This window comes from Ailuropoda melanoleuca, chromosome 8, assembly GCF_002007445.2.
Source record: "Ailuropoda melanoleuca isolate Jingjing chromosome 8, ASM200744v2, whole genome shotgun sequence".
Classification (NCBI taxonomy): domain Eukaryota; kingdom Metazoa; phylum Chordata; class Mammalia; order Carnivora; family Ursidae; genus Ailuropoda; species Ailuropoda melanoleuca.
This window is the reverse complement of record NC_048225.1, coordinates 37816100-37836922: the sequence shown is the minus strand read 5'-3', so window position 1 is coordinate 37836922 and position 20823 is coordinate 37816100. Positions and strand designations below refer to the sequence as shown.

Below are 20823 nucleotides of genomic sequence, written 5' to 3'. Positions count from 1 at the left end.
TAAATCAGACCCCCGCCCTGTCTCGCTCATTCTGTTTGGTGCTATGTGTCTTGAAAGAATAGTCTGCTGTTCCCAACCAACCTTTACATCAGAATCACCAGGGGAGCCTGTTAAAATATGGATTCCTAGGTTCCCCTTCAGAGTTTTCGATTCAGAAGATCCAGAGTGTGGCTCAGATATCTGGTTTCCTTTTTAGCAAGCTCCCTGGGTAATTCTGCTGTGCTGTCAGGTATTGGAACACTCATCTTTTCTCATTGCCTCTTATCCCCTCTCTTCCTGTTCACTCATCAGCTCTCCTCCATCTGGCTTTCATCCCTCTCATGTCAGCAAAAGTTTTTTGTTTTGTTTTGTTTTTTTTTTTTTTTTTTGCCAGCATCACCATGGTCCTTCTCAACTGCTGAGCTCAGTGGCATGGTAGCCTGCCGTGAAACGCGGGGCATGGTGGGCCTCTCCCACTATGGAACTTTCTCCCCATTTGGTGCCTGTGACACTGTTCTTGCTCGGTAACCCCTCCTGCTTCTTTGAGAATTCCTTCTTGGTATCCTTTGTGGATTCTGATTCCTCATCCTATCCTTAAATGTTGTTGTTGCTGATGTTGTTTTTCCCAGGATATTATGCTCAGCCTTCCAATCTTGTTTCCCTACAGATGCTGAGCAGTTTCATCCATTCTTATGGCTTAGAAACCAGCTATGTTGCTGTATCTCTGACCTGGCCATCTCTTACCTAAGCTTCAGATTCACAGTCACCTTTATGTCCTGGACACTTGTGTCCCAAGGCCTTGTAAGCCCCTTATACTCAGCTTGTTCAATCCTGAACCCATTGTCTTCCTCATTAAACCTTCCACAGCATGTTTTCTCCCAGGTGAGATCCCACTGTCAGTCAAGCCAAAAATTTGAACTCGCCCTTATATAATTTTTCTTACCACCAACATTAAACATTACCAAATTCTTGCAATTTTTGTCCACATATGTGTGTGTGCGTGTGTGTGTGTGTGTCTCCTCCAGACTTCAACCCTTTATTATCCCTGTGACAATCTTCTAACAGGTTCTCTCAGTTATCTAGCAGGAATTTATGTTCTTGCTACCCCTGTTGGATGGTTAGCTCCATGAAGTTAGAAAATATGGCTTCTTCATGCTCTATTCTCAGCATCTAGCTGAATGCCTGGCAGGTGATCAATAGGGTGAGAAAAATGAAAGCATGAGCCTTCTAGCACACAGCTGCTTTGGAAATTCTTACTTACAGATCAAACATATAAAGCAATGAGCTTGAGGGCTAGAGTGTTTATACCCCAATTGCCAGCAGCCAGGTTGGTATTGGTATTAAGTCAAGAATTTTGCAATTTATTTCCCTCCTTTAGGTCTTCAGCACCAAACTAGGTCAGCTGGAATCTTTCCCTCACACTGAAAGAGCCAGCTATTTCGTCGAAAAGTGATCAAGTTCACTTTAGAGAAAGTGTGGATTCATTGCCGCCACTCTCCAGTTTACAGTGAGTTACTCAGTTTCATATGTTCTCTCCTGCCCTGTTCAGATTAGCAGTGAATTACATGCCTGGTCAGTGTGGCTTGGGTCTTCTCTGTCACAAAGGGTCAGGATGGCAGTCTCCTCAGTGAGTCTCTGATTTCCCTGTTGGATCTTTCACAACGTAGGAATACTTGCTGTAATAAAACATCATTGAAAAATTAAAAGCCGTCATTCCATTTTCCCCCCATACGTCACGCATGGGCAGAAAGCAGAGCTCGGGCAGTAGGCACTCACCCAATCCACTGATGACTTGGGAGCACTGAGAGCTTCCATCTTCTTTTTCGACATTATGGAAGCCACTGGGCTTCCCTCTGACTCTGTGTCACCATCGGTAAAACCCCGCTGGGTTTTCTGGCCCTTCACTGGATAGCTGTGTTATGTACAAAAGCACTTGTAGTTTCTTGGAGGAAATATGTCAGCCAGAATAAGTGATGTTTAGGATAGCCATGGGTGATTGTTGACATTTGAAAGTCTATGTTTACAGCTACTGTTTTTAGGATTCTATTTGCAGTATTTTTCTTGGCTTCAGCCACTCCCTATGAAAGATCATCAACATGGAACATCTGTGAAGACTTGTAAGATAGTTTGCTGCATTACCTGCCATGTCGTAAATATAACCATTCTAGCAAGACCTTGACTATCCATGCTAATGAGGACTAGGCATGGTATGGATAATTTAAACCTACAGATAATATAAAAATCTCGAGTCACTCAGTATTATCTATCTTTTCCTGCTGTCAAATCGGCAGTCATTTGAATTTCACATTCTATTCCTTCCCAGTATGCTTTCATGAAAGGCGCTAATGAGAGGCAAAATGGCCAAGAGGCAGGCGGGTTACCAGGGAAGGAGCTGTAGCTGGGGCACGAGCTGAGGCAACAACTGGATAATCAGCTCCTGAAAATCGGCTTCAAAAAGCATTATTAAACTCGTCTTGACTGCTCCTGAAAGCTAGGCAGTCGCTTCTGTTGGGCAAGGCATTAACTGAGGCCTCCTCAGAGCCAGGCTGTGTTCAGGGGCACACGGGAGGAGAGAAGTCGAGGACGTAAACAAGACATACACAAAACCGTACACAAATTCCTACAATGGAAGTCAGCCCCCGATCAGTGTCATAAGGGAGTTTCATGTGTTACCGGTTCAGAGGCAGGAGGCAGAGAAGCCTTGACAGGATTTCACCTTCTGGCCTGTAAATTTATTCTTCCAAATTGCACTGTGGATGTGTAATCAGAGGTTAATTCTTATTCTGGGCCTAAGATCGGAAAGCAAGTGCCTGTCTTACTCCTCAGCCGTTGGAGAAACACATGTCTTAGAGCACATGGTAGCGCTGGCCTGCTAAGTAGGTACACTTGCTTGCACTGCCTCTGAGCCAGTGTCTCATGTTTTAGGGCACATGACCGCCCCTCCTCTCCACACTCTTCCTTATTTTGCACCCACTGCCTTTACTGATAGTAATTAACCGAAACCTTTGTTTTACAATTTATAGTTAATAAGTTGTATATATTCCTGCTTATTTTCTTTCTTTCTCTGATACTTTATGACACAGCTGTGGCTTGAGTGTCACCAGCTCTATTCATAAGTAGCTTCACAAACGAAAGGAACTTTCCACTCATGAGAGGATGACAGTTGTGAGGGGTTTTAATCCCTCGTCGGTCAAGAGTTTTTAATATAAAAGAGAGAGTTTCCCCCGGTTGGATATAAGGGAGTCGTGGCTCCATATGGTCTCAGACAGCCATTTTTTGTCTGATGAGTGTTTCTAGATAATAGATCAATGTGATGGTTATATTTTCTAGGCCAAGATAAGCCAAATATGTTTTCAGAGAGTGACTTTAAATGCATTCTCTGTTTTCCAGCATCCTAGAGATCAGGATAATGCTCCTGTGAACTCCACAAATGTCAATGATTGAGCGGAGGGTCAATGTAGTCTGTAGACCATTGGAGGATTCTACAGTGTGTCATTCTTTCTCTATGTGCTCAGATTTGGGAGACTGACATGGGGAAAGGAGAACAAAAGGTTTAATTTAGGCATAAGGATGAAAGGCAATGAACAGCTCCCCCCTTTAAAGAATACATTGGTCAGCAAACCATGTTCTATCAGGCTTTTGCTCATACTGCTGCTTATTAGGCTTGGAGGTGGAAGAAGAAATATATCACTTGATAAATAGGAGTTTGATCTGCCGATCTCCTTTCCAGTGGTGTTTTCCCAAAGAGATCTTCAATGCGCAAGGTTAAAAATGGAGTAAACTTGAACATGTCAGGGTTCAGTTGGGTTCATCCTCTGCCTGTAGGGGTCACTATTTGTACTCCCAGAGGGAAAGATAGATTTATCTTTGTCTGTATATACGGAGTACTATGCCAGGTGCTGTGAATACAGGCATTAAATGGACTGTTCCTTCTCTCAAGGAGCTTGGACTAAAACAGAGATAGGTACAAGAGTGTGTAATGATCATGGTATACCCATAACTTTTTATTCCTTCTGCAAAGGAATTGAGGCCCTCTGTCCCCTGCTTGCCAGAGTATTGTGTTATCAACAGCCATCTTCCTGACCATGGCAGTCCTGCACCGTCCAGGACAGATTTGGAAATGCAGAGATCCTAGTAGTAATAAAGTCTTAAATGGGTAGCATTTCAATACAACAGAGTCCTGGATAAGAGCTGGCATAACAGACTCTGTTTTGTTTCTGACCTACCATTATTTTCTTCCTGCCATTCTGGACGCCTGCCTATTTCTTGCACCTGAGAGCTCAAGCCCCCCTTTATGATCTATTTTCCTACCTCATAATCCTCATGGTCAGGCAACAAACTTGTACCATCAAGGACTCTCTCCATTATATCTCATTTAAATCTCTATCAGTATTGTAGCTTATGCCTATTTTCTCCTGGCTGGCCCCCCGTAGCAGTGGATACTTGCTGGTCAGAATTCTGTGTTGTATCTCTTCCTGTATTGAAGATTAGTAGTCGTCTCCATCTTCTGTCAGCTATACAATCCGTGTTCCTTTGATCTTTCCTCATAAGTTTCATTTCTAATCCTTGACTTCTGTACTGCTCATTGACTCCAGGGAGTAGAGTTGCAGGGCTTTCCAGGGCCTCGGCAAGCCAGGGGAGATCTTTCCCAGTCCTTCTTCAGCTGGGGCCAGTTATGCAACTCCCCAAGGACCTGGCACCCCACACAGAACGGGAATGAGATGAGCAGCATTGCGGACTAGATGTGTGTGCCCTCCCAAAACCCATATGTTGGCATCCTACTCTCCAGTGTGACACAATGAACATAGAACCTTGATCTGGTCGGATTAATACCCTGATAAGAGGAGACCCCAGAGAGCTCGCGCTCTCTCCAGTCACAGGCACTGGAGAAAGGCCGTGTGAGGATACAGCGAGAAAACAACCATCTGCAAGCCAAGATGAGGGTCCTCACCGGAAACGGACCATGCCAGCACCTTGATCTCAGACCTCCAGCATCCAGAACTATGAGAAAATAAATGTCTGTTGTTTAAGCCATCCAGTCTGCGGTCCTTTTATGGCAGCCTGAGCGGGCAGATACAGGCGCTTCTAGGGCATCTGTGTGCCTCACGTCTGTGCCTCGACCCTCACAGAGTTTGTTTCCAAGTGAGCCAACCGTGATGCTTAGATTTCTTCTCCCTGTCATTCTGACCCACTTCCCCGGCAGACTACTGAAGATAAGATCTTCAGCAGGACATTTTCATGTCATTGCTATTAAGGAATCCATCACATAGAAGAGTTCGTTGAACCGGGCTTTTACTAGATGCTGCCGTTAGTTTTCTACTGGAATTGGCTTAATCTGAAGTAACTTCACATGTATTTCATAGTAAGCCATATCATGAGGGCATTCTACTTAATTATTAAAATATCAGGAATCACTGTCTGATGAGTCTTCAGCATTATGTTTTAATTATATATGGAGAAAAAGTGTCAGGGTGTAATTTAAAAAAATTATTTAAATTGACTTTGAAGCACCTTCCAGCCATTTGTTCAACAGTTAAATTCCCCAGAATGCCTGCTGTTTTCACTCTAATTTTTGACATTATTATCTTTCTAGAAACAGAGCTGCTATTTAACTCAGCTAGTACTGAACAGAAACTGATTATTCTCTTTTGATGTAACTGGAGTGACTTAGATACTTACAGTCTTTTGTGTTAAGGGAAAATTAAAGCGTCAGAGAAAAGTGTTCTGTCTTACAGCTCAAAATATTTCAATATGAAGTGGCTATAATTTTGTTTGGAAAAGTGTATTGAGTCATTGGGTGTTTGGTAAGAAAACCTTAGAGACAGATGTTAAGCGGTTCCTACAGGACTCTTTGTTCTTAAAAGATGCAAAGGCGTCCTTTGACTTTGGTCATGATACATGATTGAGTAGCAGAAGGTGAAACTAACTTATAACCAGAGACTCTTCTTTTTATAAATCAGAGGCTTGTCATTACCTTATCCATAATCCATATTCCTGTCAGAGTTCTTCAGAAATTACCATTCCTTTCCATCATCACGTCTTCTTAAAGCACTTACTGCATCAGGGACAACGTTGGCTGGAGAGGTTCAGGTAGAATTTAGACAATTAGATCATCCTAAGTATTGGGCAGTGAGTCTTAGCAGCTCTCCCAAGCATTCTTGGGCACGTACTAGTTTCTGAGAAACGAACATCCAACAATAAAGGTGAAATCAATGAGTTATAAAAAAATAATAATAATAATAAAGTCAGCAGGATTCACACAGCTCTTGGGCTTTGTACCGATAGCACAATTTGGAATTCACAGAAGACTGCGCTTGAACCGGACGGACTTCAGGCTTCTGAACTCTTCCTTTTGTGTAGGTGAAGGGTGCAAACTGGGTTGCTCATAAGCCTGTTTCTGTCGAAGGAACCACAATGACAGCCCAGCTGTATCCTTTTCGTTCTTCAAATGTCTTACTGACCATTCCTGAGTAAAATTAAGTTACCTTGACTACAAATATCAGCATCACCCAGGACTTCAGTGGTGGCCCCGTCCAACCTCTCTACTTGGGCATCTGGCTGTCACAGCAAACTCAACATGTGCCAGCCTGTTCACATTTTCTCCTCAGAATGATTTCTGCAACCTGGCCATTTCTGTCAGCATTCAAAGGATCTCTCATTCAACTACAGCAAACCCTTACCGAGTCCACCTACTCAGTGCCAGGTGTTATGTTGGGAGAGTCAGGACCAAAGTGAGAAAAGTGATAGGACACCAGGATACATGAAAAGGAAAAGACATTCCCTGCTTTGGTGAAGCTGACAGCCTGTTGAGTAGGTGGTGTGAGTCATGGAATGATCGATCAAACAACTAACGTTCCACTGAATCCCAGTTTAAGACAAAATACTGAACTTCTTGCATATCCTTTCTTCTTAAAGCCCCATGCAAATCTATTGTCCTATCATCTTAGAAGAGAATAAAGACATTACTATCACTAACAACAAAATAAAGGCCATGTACCCCGCCTCCTATCTTGCTGGAAAGATTGTTACTTTCTCTCACTTTTGCAATGAATCATTGCAAAGAATAATGATAACTATATGATATCTCTGTCATTAATGGCATGGAGTCACCAATGCTTTCCTCACAGCAGGGCTTGACAAATAACAACACAATTTTCATGTTCACTGGGTAGCCGAGTAACTTACAGTCTGGCATCAGCATATGTTGTTAAGCGCCGTGAGAGCTGTAGGCATTTGTGAGTGTTCACCTCCATGTGGTTATGAAAATCTCCCAAGAAAACAAGAGTAAGGTAACTGTGAATAATGGGGTTTATCTTACCTTGCTGAGCTTCTGAATATTTTCTATACCATGGAAATAATTCAAACTCTATCATGTGTCTGGATAACGGTATCTCCTTACTGTACATGGAGCTTTTGTTTTTAATATAAATGAACTAGCATGTCAGGTATATGAAGCAACTGGAAATAAATGCGCCTCCGAGCAAAAACTGCAATTTAAAAAAAAAAGCAGCATGTTATAGGAATATTACATCTTTTCCCCCTTAATACATTGCAAATTCCTCCTTCAGGTGACAGGTAGTGTTGAGGTGTGGGAAGCCCATGTGCTTCATGTGATGTTTGGCACATCTTGTGGCACAGATCACAATCATGTGAAAATAGGAATCTCATCCTATCTTCCTGACTTCAGTTTGCCGTAGGTATCACTAAAATGCTTTTCTAAAAGGTTGAGAGGTACTCATCTGACTGGGTGATAGGGTGGCTATTTACATATTAAATTTAAGCTACATTAAATAATAAGGACAGCAAATAGCTATGTATATGCAAGTGTTTACATGATCCTGAACTCCTATGTCTTTTCATGATCTCCTGAACATGATCTTGACCTCAATGCCGTAAGGTAATCAGAATCCTAACATAGAACTTTGGTTCTTCTTTTTTTTTTTTATAATAATTTTTATTATGTTATGTTAGTCTCCATACAGTACATCCTTAGTTTTTGATGTAGTGTTCCATGATTCATTCCTTGTGTATAACCCCAGTGCTCCATGCAACATGGGGTTCCTGAGCATTCTTTACTCTTGTTTCCATGTCAGTTTGCCTGTGCTAAGATCTCAAGTGTGCCCCATTGTGACAGTCAGCCTTCATAACATCTCTGTGATTCTCCCTTTACCTTTAACTGAATGGAGTAAGTTATGTCTTGTCAAAGTTTGGACTTCATGGAATTCATATTTTATAAATAAGGAAAGCGATGTTCTGCCCTGTGGTATATAAATCCAAGCGAACATGAGTTCTGAAGTCTGGTTTCTTCCACCTCTTCATACACATTTGGACCCACTGTTGACTTTGCAGTTGAATTGGAAACCTGTTAACATGCACTGCAGCAAATGTCAGTATCACTGACAGTTTTCAGAAGTCATGAAGACATTCTGTTGTGAATTTTGCTTTCCTGGATTATATACATGAAGGAGTAAGGGAAACTTAGCCAATTGTGTACAGCATAGCTGGTTTCCAATACTCCTTAATTCTTCACCCAAAAGTTCAACCCAATACACTTAAACAACTCAATGATGATTGGTCCGGTAGTGACATTAGTATGTTTCAGACTATAATGGTACTTGCTCATTGATTCATTATTAATCGCTTAGACCCCCAACTAGTAGGACATAAGCCATGTCAAACTGAGAAGATGCAGATCTCATACTCCCAAGCACAATATTTTATTCCCCCGTACCCATATTTCTTCAGATTATCTCATTAATTAGTCATTGTAACATGATAAGTATATTTATGCTAATTGCCTGAGGCACAGAGTGCCTCCTGATGAAATCCCCTCTTGTTCTGGAATCCACCCTCTAACCCTTTCCTAATATGTGAATCAGCATATGCACATGTGGGAGGGACATAGTAACAGCAGTGCCCTCACAGGATCTCAGGAGCTTCTGATTTAGTATCTGCTACTCTAGAGCGAGATTCCCTGACATTGTCTTTAATGTTTCCCCCATTCTCCTCGTGTTGGGGAGCAAACGAACCTAATTGCTCTTATCTAATAAATTCTACTCTAAGGATTGTGAATACGCAGAATGACGGATAGGCCTCTTCCCGCAGCTCGGACGGTACCGCAGCATCCTGTCGTTCTCAGCCAATAGCTCTGCAGTGTGGTTGTGAAAAAGCCAGTATCACTTCTTGGTGCTGGGAAAACTGGACAGCAACATGCTAAAGAAAGAAACTGGACCACTTCATTACACCATACAAAAGATAAATTCAAAATGCGTTAAAGATCTAAATATGAAACCTGAAATTGTAAAAATCCTAGAAGAGAACACAGGCAGTAACCTTTTTGACATTGGCCATAGCAGCTTTTCTCTAGTTATGTCTCCTGAAGCAAGGAAAATAAAAGCTAAAATAAACTCCTGGGACTACATCAAAATAAAAAGCTTCTGTAGAGCAAAGAAAACAATCAACAAAACTAAAAGGCTACAGAATGGGAGAAGATATTTGCAGATGACATATCCAATGAAGGGTTAGTATCCAAAATGTATAAACAAGTTATGAAACTCAACACCCAAAAGGAAAATAATCTGATTAAAAGTGGGCAGAAGACATGAACAGGTACTTCTTTAAAGAAGACATACAAATGCCAACAGACACATGAAAAGATGCTCAACATCACCCATCATCAGGGAAATGCAAATCAAAACTACAATGAGATAATACCTCCCATCTATCACAATAGCTAAAATCTTTAAAAATACAACAAACAACAAGAGATGGCGAGGATGTGGAGAAAAAGGAACCCTCATGCACTGTTTGTGGGGATGCACACTTGTGCAGCCACTTTGGAAAACAGTATGGAGGTTCCTCAAGAAGTTAAAAATAGAATTGTTGTATGACCCAGCAGTCATTCTACTATTTACACAAAGAATACAAAAACACTAATTCAAAGGAATATATGCACCCCTGTTTATTGCAGCATTATTTACAATAGCCAAGATATGGAAGTAGCCCGAGTATCCATCAACTGATGAATGGACAAATACACACACACATATACAAGAGAATATTATTCAGCCATGAAATAGAATGAAAGCTTACCATTTGCAATGCCACAGATGGAGTTAGAGAGTATAATGTGAAGCAAAATAAATCAGAGAAAGACAAATACCGTATGATTTCACTCATATGTGGAATATAGGAAACAAAACAAACAGGTAAAGGGACAAAAAAAGAGAGGGGGAGGCAAGCCAAGAAACAGACTCTTAAGCATAGAGAACAAACTGGTGGTTACCAGAGGGGAAGTGGGTGGGGGATGGGTGAAATAGGTGATGGGGATTAAGGAGGGCACTTGCTGTGATGACACTGGGTGATGTATGGAAGGGCTGAACACTATATTGCACACCTCAAGTGAATATAACACTGTATATTAACTAACTGGAATTTAAAACAATTTTAAAAATTTAAATCAACATCACTTCTCTTTCTCCCTCTCTCTTTCTCCTCCTCCCTGTCTCCCTCCCCCTCCCTCTTCCTCTCCCTCCCTAACCCATCTGGCCTTGCCACTCTGCCTGGAACCATTTGATGTCAGGGCGTGGTACCTGATGATATACCTGAGTATAGAAATAACCTTGCAACAGACCTGTCTAAGAGTTGTGTGAATCTTCTCTACCAGAAAGGAGCATGAATTTGAGGGCCTTGGAGGTGGGGGGTTGTGGGGGGACTTATGCTTCTGGGTATATTATACTCTTCAGTTCTCTACCAGCCAGTGATGGGGTTTATTTACAGGTAGATTCTGTTGCTGTTGAGAATTACCACTTTGCCTCATGAGCTACATGGGTTTTACTCACACTTCACCATTTTATAAGTGTGTTTTCTTGGTTGGAAGTTTTATCATCTCGGAAAGGACCTGGCTACACTGAGACTCATAAGTTTGGCATTAGAAGCTTCCATGGCCAGTGCCAAGAGAGACTCCCAAACATGCCTGCACATTCCACTTCCATATCCCTCCTTCTTGGAATGTCCATCCCATCACTCCCCCTGTCCCAACCCTCTTCATCTCTTTAATACTTCTCCAATACCTCCTGGAAGTCTTCATTTTAGTATTGTGATTTTTTTTTTTTTTGGTCCTTTTCTGTCTTCAAATAAATTCGGACAGGGAGTTTGGAGAGGCCACATCAGGATACCCAAGGGAATTCTGTAACAGATTTTAAGTTCCACCTGCCCACAGGCCTGCTATGTACTTCTTAGGGTCAGGAGCTTTGGAGCCTAACAGCTGAGGGGCAGAGGCCTATCACTCCTACTTGTTATAACCAATGCCAGCGTGGGTGAGTCTCTTCATCCCACTAAATGTGACATTTGCTTCGGTATCTGAAAAACAGATATAAGGATACATTCCTTGTGGGAATTCTATTTGGACTTGTTTGTTTGTTTGTTTTTAATTTTATTTATTTATTTGACAGAGAGAGACAGCCAGCGAGAGAGGGAACACAAGCAGGGGGAGCAGGAGAGGAAGAAGCAGGCTCCCAGCGGAGAAGCCTGATGTGGGGCTCAATCCCAGAGCACTGAGATCACGCCCTGAGCTGAAGGCAGACGCTTAATGACTGTACCACCCAGGCGTCCCTCTATTTGGACTTGTTAAACAAGATATAGACACAAATGGTTTCTTCTGGTGCCAGGATCATAGTAAATGCTCAGTGATTATTAATTATAACCATTATGGCTATTTATTTTATTGTTATTTATAGAACAGTTTAGAAATAGATAAGAAAATTTTACTCTAAATTCATTCTCATATAAAATAAGGACATGGGATTGCAAAATAGTTGATATGAACCATTACTCTGTGTTTCATGCCACATCTCTTTTTGAATACTGAGCATACTGCACCTTTGCATTTAAATGTATATTTTATTAATATAGCTAGCTCAAATTCTTTTAGGTAGCCTAAGCTAGTTAGGTATTTAATGATTATTTCTGAATCAAAGATAGCCCTATATTATTTTCTTTCTACTCCATTCCCACTTTAGAGGCCCAATGTAATTAGTTGTTTCCCCAACGTAAGCCACAGCTGTAGAATGTGCTTGGTCAGTGGGGCACAACCTCTTCTTTTTCAGCCCCTCACGCAAGCCAGGATGTTGAGGGAATTTATATCCTATGTGATAAACCAACACTTTCACCGTGTAATACACACATATTCTAGACAGACAGATAAAGATAGAGATATAAATATAGATTAAACATATACATGTTATAAACATACTATATTAGTTTCCAAGGACTGCTGTAACAAATTATCACACATCTGATGGTTTAAAGCATGAGAAATTTACTCTCTCACAGTTCTAAAGGCCAGAGGTCTAAAATCAGAGTGCGGTAGGACCATGTTCTCTCTGAAGGCTCTAGCAGAGAATTCTCCCTTGCTTCCTTCAGCTTCTGGTGGTTCCCAGAGCTCCTTGGCTTGTGGCTGCATCACTCTGATCTCTACCCCCATTCTCAGATGGCCTTCCCTTCTGTGGTTCACGTCTCCCTCTACCTTTTCCTTGTATGGACACCTGTTGCTGGACTTAGGGTTCAAATAAGCCAGGATATCTCATCTCAAGATCCTTAATTATAGTTGCAAAGATTCTTTTCCCAAATGAGGTCCCCTGGATAGATTTTGAGGGGTAAGATAGGGACTTAACTTTTGGGGAGCCAGCCTTCAACCTACTCTACACACTTTCTAACCCATTCTGTTACAACCATTCTGTTACTCTCTCATTTGTGTCAACTTTGGCAGTGAAGTGTATTACTACAATGTTGAAGCACAAACAAGATGATAGCTGTTAAGTTGGCTGAAAAAATGTCTCAACATACCGATTACTACTAAGATGCTGAGATCTGAAAAACATGGGGTTGAAGAAGATCACAAAACACACTCTTCGAGTCCTCGGAGCAAGATTGAATTCTTATGAAAGGCACTGGTCCAGCTGGGACCACATGTCTGTCCTCCCGAATGGGAGCAGTTCTAGAAAGGCCTGAGAGGCATAGATTGGACATGGGAGCCTGGAGTCTGCCTTTGTGATTTGCCCTTGTGAAACCTCATGAACCGATCTGAGGCAGCCTTAAATGCAGGGAGAGTAAAGTTTCCCACCAGATCTGGCCTGGCCGTAAACCTCGTCTTCTTTCCCATCTTCACCATGCACCATGATTGCCCTTGGGCCTCTGAGGACCCCGACTCAAGGATGCCCTCGTGCAGGAGCAAGGCCACCTGCCCCTTTAGTTATTTTCAGCAGAGCCCAGCACGTGGACAGGGTTTATCACCATCAGGACACAGAGCTGGTACAATTTGATACTTGAAACTCCAGTGCAAAACTGGACTGTCATCTCCACGGTTGTCCGGGGCCCCACACAGACCCCTGGCTGGCAGGAAGCCCCCCTGCTCAGCAGATGTTAGGCTATTTGGATTTCATTCTAAGCAGAGAATTGCAACTATATTTAAATCGGCAAGAAATGCTGATCGTATTGCTGAGATGGTTGCTATTATTTTTTCCCCTTTCATTCACATCTTTAAACCAGGGGCATGTGGGGAAGCAGTACTGCCTCTTTGAGAACTGGCTGAATGTGTCTGGATAGCCTTTGACTGTGGCTTCTATCACCTCACTCCTTGGGACACAGCAGACTTCGTCATGCCCCGCACTTCCTTCTGGAACCTACCCTGGGGAACCTACCCTGCCAGTGAGCCAGAACAAGGCTTTCCCTCGATGCCTGGAGTTCCAGGGGTATTTCCATCCTGGGAACTCTTAAGAACACTCTCGTCCCCCTTTACAGAGGAGAACAAAACCCACCTGAGAGTCGGATGGAGAGAGGGACAAAAGTAACCCTGACTCTGTGCCAGGCTTTGCACCTGTGTATTATCGATTCCATCCTTCTAGTGGCCCTGGGAGGTGGTACGAATCACATGATGTCAACGGCCGGGTGTTCACGATTTACTACCAATTGCTACCTACCCTTAGGTATGATTACCTGTGATGAAGCCAAGTTCCAGAGGGGTTAAGTGACCCGATGAAGCTCTTCTGGGCCAGGCTGAGACTTGAACCTGTGCTTGCCAACTGAAACTCTTTGCTCTTTCTGCTAGATCAGGTTGCAGGTTAATGAATGCAGACGTGTTGGGCCTGCCCTGACTCGGATTCCTGGGCTCTGGACCTTCAACCTCAGAAGCAGGAGGGACATTTAAGATGTTAAACAGTCTAAGTTGGCCGAAAAAACCCTCCGGCGAGCTGCCTCGGCACCCAAACTTCTATTCAGAGGCTTTAGCAAAAGCCCCCGTTAGACGGTGCAGTGGCTGGAAAGACCTGAGTGTGCGTCCTGCTTAGGCTTTGTACTTGCTCTATGGCTTTGGGCATGTCCCTCAGTGCCTCCCATTGGTCTTGTGCATCCGTAAAATTAGAAGAATACCACCTGCCATGCTTCCAACAGGAGGGATGACGGTGGTATCAATACAAGGTAAACATTGCTGGACACATGTTAAAGTGCTATTATAAGAAGTTGCATGAACTCACGGAGTCCCGTGCATCACAAATCCCCTAACCATGATCACAACTGTGAGCACACTGGGCTGGCCCAGAAGCCCAAGACACAGAGAGCACCCCACTGCTGTGCACACACCCTTCCGGGCTATCAGCCCTGCTCCGTGCACTCTGGCTCTGGCACAGTGTTGGGCTGGGTCTCAACCCTCCTCGCCTTTTACGGTGGGAACTGGACGACAGGGTCTTTAAGGCCAATGTTTGATTGACACCCGAGCTTGCATAAATCACCTTACTCAGGGCATAGCACTAAGTTGATGCCTAGGAACTATTTGTTGAACGAATGGAAGCATGAATGCATGCCTACGAGATTCTTGTCAGGGAGCTGTGAGGTCCTGGCGAGCCTGTCAGGGAGGAAAGCGTGCTGACCTTGCAGCCATCCTTGTTAGTGCCTGGGCACCCGAGCTGCTGCCTGCCAGGTCAGCCCAGGGCGGTCTCCGGGGTGGAGGGCCATGGAAGCCTCAGAGCCTTCCTTCTGTCAGGGGCACCTCTGAAGCCTGCGTTGTCAGCTAGCATGCCTCTGTAAGAAAGTGCCTCCCCAGTGCCAAGCACCGACCTCACCTTCAGTTTATCATCTGGATTTTTCCCTCTGTCAACTATTTTTGGATTTTGCCCTCTGGACCAGTCATCATGATGCTACCTTTCGAGATGTCAGCCAGACATTCTGCGTATTCTTGACCCTCTTCGCCGGGAGCTGTTGCAGAAGAGGTAATTCCGGATACCTGTCACTGTCCATGTTTTGTCCTGTCAAGGAAGACACACGGATCCCCCGATAACCTCTAATCCTCGGCCTTGCACCCGAAAGAAAATGATCACTTCCTAACACCCCTTCTCACGGACCTCTCACTGCAGATAGAGTTTGATGAATTCTCTGTCATGAGTTTGCTGGCTCGCGATTACGTCTCCTTCGCCCTGCAGTGCAGAGATGTTGTTACCATGTGACTTGGCTGTCCCGAGGCCAAAAATCCAATAAAGATGACATAGCAGCCTTGTTATGCGCACTGCTACGTTCCCAGAGCCCAGGACTGCACTCCGGGGGTAGAGTCGGAAGTTAATTGCGATGGCTGCCACATTGCATCTTGCAGAGAACCCTTTCTCCAACATGCGTGACCGGGTACGCCTCCACGTAGAAGCTCTTCTCTTTTGCTGTGCCAAGCATAAGTGGAATATAAAGTCTCAGGGAACAGGGACTTTATTCTTGATTGGAGTGAAAATGTGACAGAAACAGGACTCTCGCCGAGAAAGCGCGTCAGTGGGTGTCAGCACTTTCCTCGAACAGAGTGATCCATTTTTTAAAAAATGGTTTTTATCATCCTCCTGCACTTTATTTACTTCGGTCCATGTGAAGAAGTTTTCCGAGTAGATGGCAAAGAACAATTCTTAAAATGTGTGAATACCAAATGTAAGATAAAAAACATAATTGCAGTTTAGACTTCAGATTTATTTGAAAAGGGGATAATGATAGTAATTACCCAGTTTGAGTTTTGTAGAAGGCTAATTAGATCCCCAAAGCATTTGTATGCACAAGGAAAACCATAAATACAAAAGACCATCTGGTCCTTATCAGCTTACAACACTAACACTGTCTGTAATTATTTTTTCTATATTGTTTTGATGTTGACATTTTATGGAGCAATACGTTCTACCCTGGTTAGGGAATAACCTACATTTCTGAAAACCGGGGGCTTTGCCCCCTTTTTCCTAATAGAAGTTTTAGGACTGCACAGGCAAAAGAGACACTGCTTTGGAGACACAGGTAAACATCCTTTCGTTATACCCATTGTTGCAGAAATGTGTTGTTTATAAACTTCTCTGGCTTATCTGACTTGTCTTGTTCGTAGCTTAGGCTTCCAGATACTTGGATTCGGTTCAGTTTTTTTGTTGTTGTTGTTTTGTTTTAGGTAAAATTGAGAATGACACATTTAGCTGTGTTGTACGAGCTCAGAAGTACGGAATTCATTAGTCACTTTCTATAGTTAGCACTGTCCCTGGCAATTTGGATATTACAAAAGTAATGTTATTTGGTTTTCATGTCCAGTGCCCATCTTCCCCACTAGAATGTCAGCTTAAAAGGGGCAGAGATTTTGTCTTATTCATGTTACTGTATCTCCAGCTCTACAATAGTGCCCGGTACATGATAGATACTCCAAGGCGATTTGTTGAAATAAACGGAGTAGAATGCACAATTCTAGCCTCAGGATGATTACGATTTGCTATCAGTTGTTACATAATGAACCACCCCCAAAATTAAGTGGCTTAGAACAACTAACATTTCATGAGATCTCAGAATTTTGTTGGTGAGGAATTTGGGCGGGACTCACCTGGGAATGAATGAGTGTTGGTGGAACACACTTGGTGGTGTCCAGGGAACAGACAAACTGATATAGAGGGTCCAAGACAGCTCCATCATATGCCTAGTCCTTGACAGAGATGGTAGAAGGCTGGGATCAACTGGGACTATTGATCAGAACACCAGCCTCACCTTTCCATGTGGCTTAGGCTGCCCACAGTACAGCAGCTCTGAGTTCCAAGAGGGCAAAACAGAAGTTGCCAGGTGTCTGAGCAGATAGGCCTGGAATAGGCATAGCGTCATTTCCACCATATTTTTGTCTTTTAAGCACGTTGCTAAGGCCAGTTCAGATTCAATGAGAGGTTAATTTAACTCCTCCTCTCAGTGACAGAAGTAGCAAAAATAATCACGGCCATCTTTAATGTACCGTACCATCCAACTGAAGAGAAAGGCATGCTAAATGAACAACCTTAAAGCAATATTTAGACAAGAATGGCAAGTCTCCTATGTGTAACTATCACATGGCTGCAGAGTAAGAAAATCTGCATGCTGAAGGAAGGCTTTGTGGAAGTCACGCATGAGTTTTGAACTGAGCCTGGAAGAAAGGATAAGATTTCAAAACCTGAAGCTAATGGAAGGGAGGGTATTCTCAGAAAAGGATTTTTTGCTTAAACAGGGAAGTAGAATCAGGATTGTCAACAGTGATGGCATTTGTTGATCGGGCAGCTGTTGGCTTGCAGTAAATTAGAGATAAAACGACATGACCATTACCATTTTGGAGGAAGGCATGGTTGGAAGCAGTATATACAATATCCAGTTGCAGTTCCTGTGAAATGCTGATTGCATTTCTCCTTATAGAATCCCTTGCTGAGAGTTATCTTTCAGAATCATGCTAAGCATAGGCTTTGTTAGATCTGTTCTGCTTTCCTTCTTCTGATAAGAACAAGGACAATTCCTGTTTTCTTTTTCCTGTTGGCTTCTGGGAGGCTTAGACCCCAAACTGAAACTCAGGCAATTATGTCGAACCGTCCATTTGGCATTTTTGCAGCACCTCCTTGTCTTTGATCCTAATGTTTTAATTCCCCTCCTGTTTTGCTCGCTCATTGTATGAAGTTTTTGCTTTCATCTACCTCAAAAACAATCCACAAAATGAATTCAGCAAATATTTACTGAGCGCTTATGCTAATCCTTAGAGTTAGAAAAAAAGATATATAAATAATTATGAACCAATGACATAGACCCTTATTTAAAAAGAATTGGCATAGTTACATAGTTTAGGGATCCAGGAGGATGTTAAAAACAATAGTAGCTTGGAGGAATGGAGGTCATTTTCAATGAGGTCATTTCTTAAAATAAGAGGAACAAGGTGAGTTGTGGTCACCTGAGTTCTTGCATGCTAGACTGAAGAGCCTGTCTTCATTGGAAAACTGAAAAAAACCCTGACATCAATAGGACAAAGTATTTCAAATTGATACAACATGTGCTTTTCTCAGGGGTTGAATATTTCATGGATATTTTCTTCTAAATTGTTTCCTCATTCAGAGAGTAGGTCAGAATTCTTATAACATTTTTCAGTTCATCAGCATTCAGCACTGAAGGCCCAGCATAAACAGCCACCTCTGCCGGGGGGTCTGGGAGACACCAGGAGCAGCAGGACGCATGCTGTCCTTCTAGCAGGCTCATCGCAGAGCTGGGGGGACAGCCCTGTAGCCTATCGAGCACAGCAGCCAGCAGCCTATCAAGCTGTATCTCCCCTAACCTATTTCTGGATCTTACTTCCTCTGGCTTTCTAAACAGCACGCACAGGAAGTCGTAGACATTTGTCGTAGGTTGGACGGGGGAAGTAGACTGCTCCAGCATGAGCAGGGCTTCTTAATGTTACATGTACAGAACAGGAAATTACTAAATGAAATGATAACGTGCTTATTTCCTATGCTGTACGTTCACCCAGCGAAAAAGTATGCCCAGTCGTATTTCACTGGTACTCCTGAATTTCGATAGGTTACTTTCCCCTCCCAGGCATAGAGTGGCCTGAACCTCCCTGTTCAGTAGAAATTCACCTGGCTGCGTGCCCGGAGGAGGAAAACGGTCAAGAGAACGGGGGGTGGGGGTGGGGTGGGTATTAGAGGTAGAGAAGGCATTTCTATCTTCATTCTCATGGTTTGGCCTGCCATACTGTGAGTGGAGTAGTGAGGGGTAAGGCAATCGGAAAATCCCTTCTGGGTTGTAGAGTAAACAGCCGATGAAGCAAGTAGCCATATGTTAGTTTGGAGGAATGTGACTTTCTGCAAAGAAGGTACAGGAAGATGGTTCCTTGAAGAGTAACTGTGGTCAGTGACACCACTGAAAACCAGACAAGGCACTTCAGTAGCATTACACATGGGTGACATCTTTGACCACTCTCAACTATGGCCTCCGGGCCGTGCTGTAGTATGCTGTAGTATGCTGTGCGGCCCCTTTGGGGTTGTGAGAGCCTTCCTCCTGCTTCCGGGAGGCCTGGCAGCTGATGACTCTCAGTTGATTCCAGCCCTGGGAAGAGTCTTTGCTGTAGAAAGCCACCTCATCCTCCAGGGACAGTCCCCATGCAGGGTCATCCTATCTCCAGAGCTCTCTCTGGATCAGCAGAGATTTCTGGTGTATTTCTGTTCCTCCATCTGTCTAATCCTCTTCCTGTCATAGCCCCACGACTCTTGATCCCACCATGCTCCCCAGTGAACTTTCTACACGCCGCTCTTTATCTTGGTCTGCCACCTGGGGGAGCTGAGCCCAAAACATGGGCTGTCTTCAAAATGGTGTCCCCCAGCCAGGATCCAGCAAACAGTGGTAAAGCCTATGCTTGGTGCCAGGGACTCACGGCAGGCATGAAGACACACATTTCAATGAGGCCTGGGGCAACTGCACTGTCTGAAGCTGTCGAGAAACAACAGGGATCAGCCAGGAATTCTGCAAGCATCTCGGGCTGACTTCCTCCGGAAATGAACCATGGCTCTCCTTTCCTTCTGTCTCCCGTCCCTTTTCTCAGCAGTCCTGCTCTGAGTCTCTCCACTTCTATTTGTCTTTATAATTCAGCTTCATGTACCTGCCCAGTGAGGCATAAATGGTGATATTTGTCTTTCATATCTAGTGTGTGGAAAAGTGTCTGGACACATGATGAAACAGGTCTCACTCTGGATTGTGATGAAGACTGGCATTTCTCACTAATTAGAAAGAATATAGGTTCGCTGGATCTATTGATTTCCATTAACTTGTGCAGAGTTATGAATCTTAAAAGGGAAGTCCACAGCTATAGATACCTTAGGATAGTGTTTTATAGCAAGCAAGACTCTAGAGAGTGCCATAAAAATCAGCTTTTGATGCTCGTCGGAGGGTTTATGGCTTAAAAAATTGCTTATGCTTTCTCTGCAAATGTTCCCCAGTCATACTTTGCAATACCATCCTGATTGAGGCAGAGGCTACTACTGAGTTTAATGCAGAGCTCTAGAACTCTCCTAAAATTGGCTGTTTTCTTCCTTCACTCTCCTTTTCTTTTAGCTGTTGTTGAAGAATTATCTCCTTGCGCTACTGCCAGGAGCTTCCCGTTCTGGACATCCATCACCCATGTTTTGGAAATATCCTCTCCAAAGCCACAAGGCAGGCATTAGCATCTTGGCTGAGTGCTTTGTTAGATCCTCATCTCAGAGGGCTACACAGATTGCCATGTAATGCAAGGTACATCCAAAAATGGAAAACGGGCCTTGAAATGTCCCAATAAAGCTAGGTTGGTCTGTCTTAGATATGTCTTAATGTGAGAGATCTGATATTAGATGGTTAGAGATCAAATTAAAATCATGGGTTCTTTCTTCATTATCTTACTGCATTTATTCGTCAAGCATTTGTTGAACACCCACTTTGTATCATCATAAATATATATGCCTCCTTTCCTTGTCTTTCCCTCTTCTTTCTCCCTTCTTCCTTCATTTCCACAGCACATAAATGAGGAGGAAGTCAGGCCCTTCCAAA

At 43.3% G+C, this 20823-nt stretch overlaps 1 protein-coding gene across 7 annotated transcripts in view; it reads left to right on the top strand.

Annotated features, from left to right (window-relative positions):
* FAT3 (FAT atypical cadherin 3) overlaps positions 1-20823 on the top strand; it is a 671276-nt gene that overhangs the window by 425222 nt on the left and 225231 nt on the right. The window contains exon 4 of one of the 7 annotated variants that reach the window (XM_034666168.1): positions 1358-1470. The exons of the other annotated variants lie outside the window; for them this stretch is intronic. Within the exon in view, the coding sequence (XP_034522059.1) occupies positions 1358-1404 (47 nt within the window). The 3' untranslated portion in view covers positions 1405-1470. Of the gene's footprint in view, positions 1-1357; positions 1471-20823 lie in introns of those variants that run through there. 7 annotated transcript variants of the gene reach the window in all.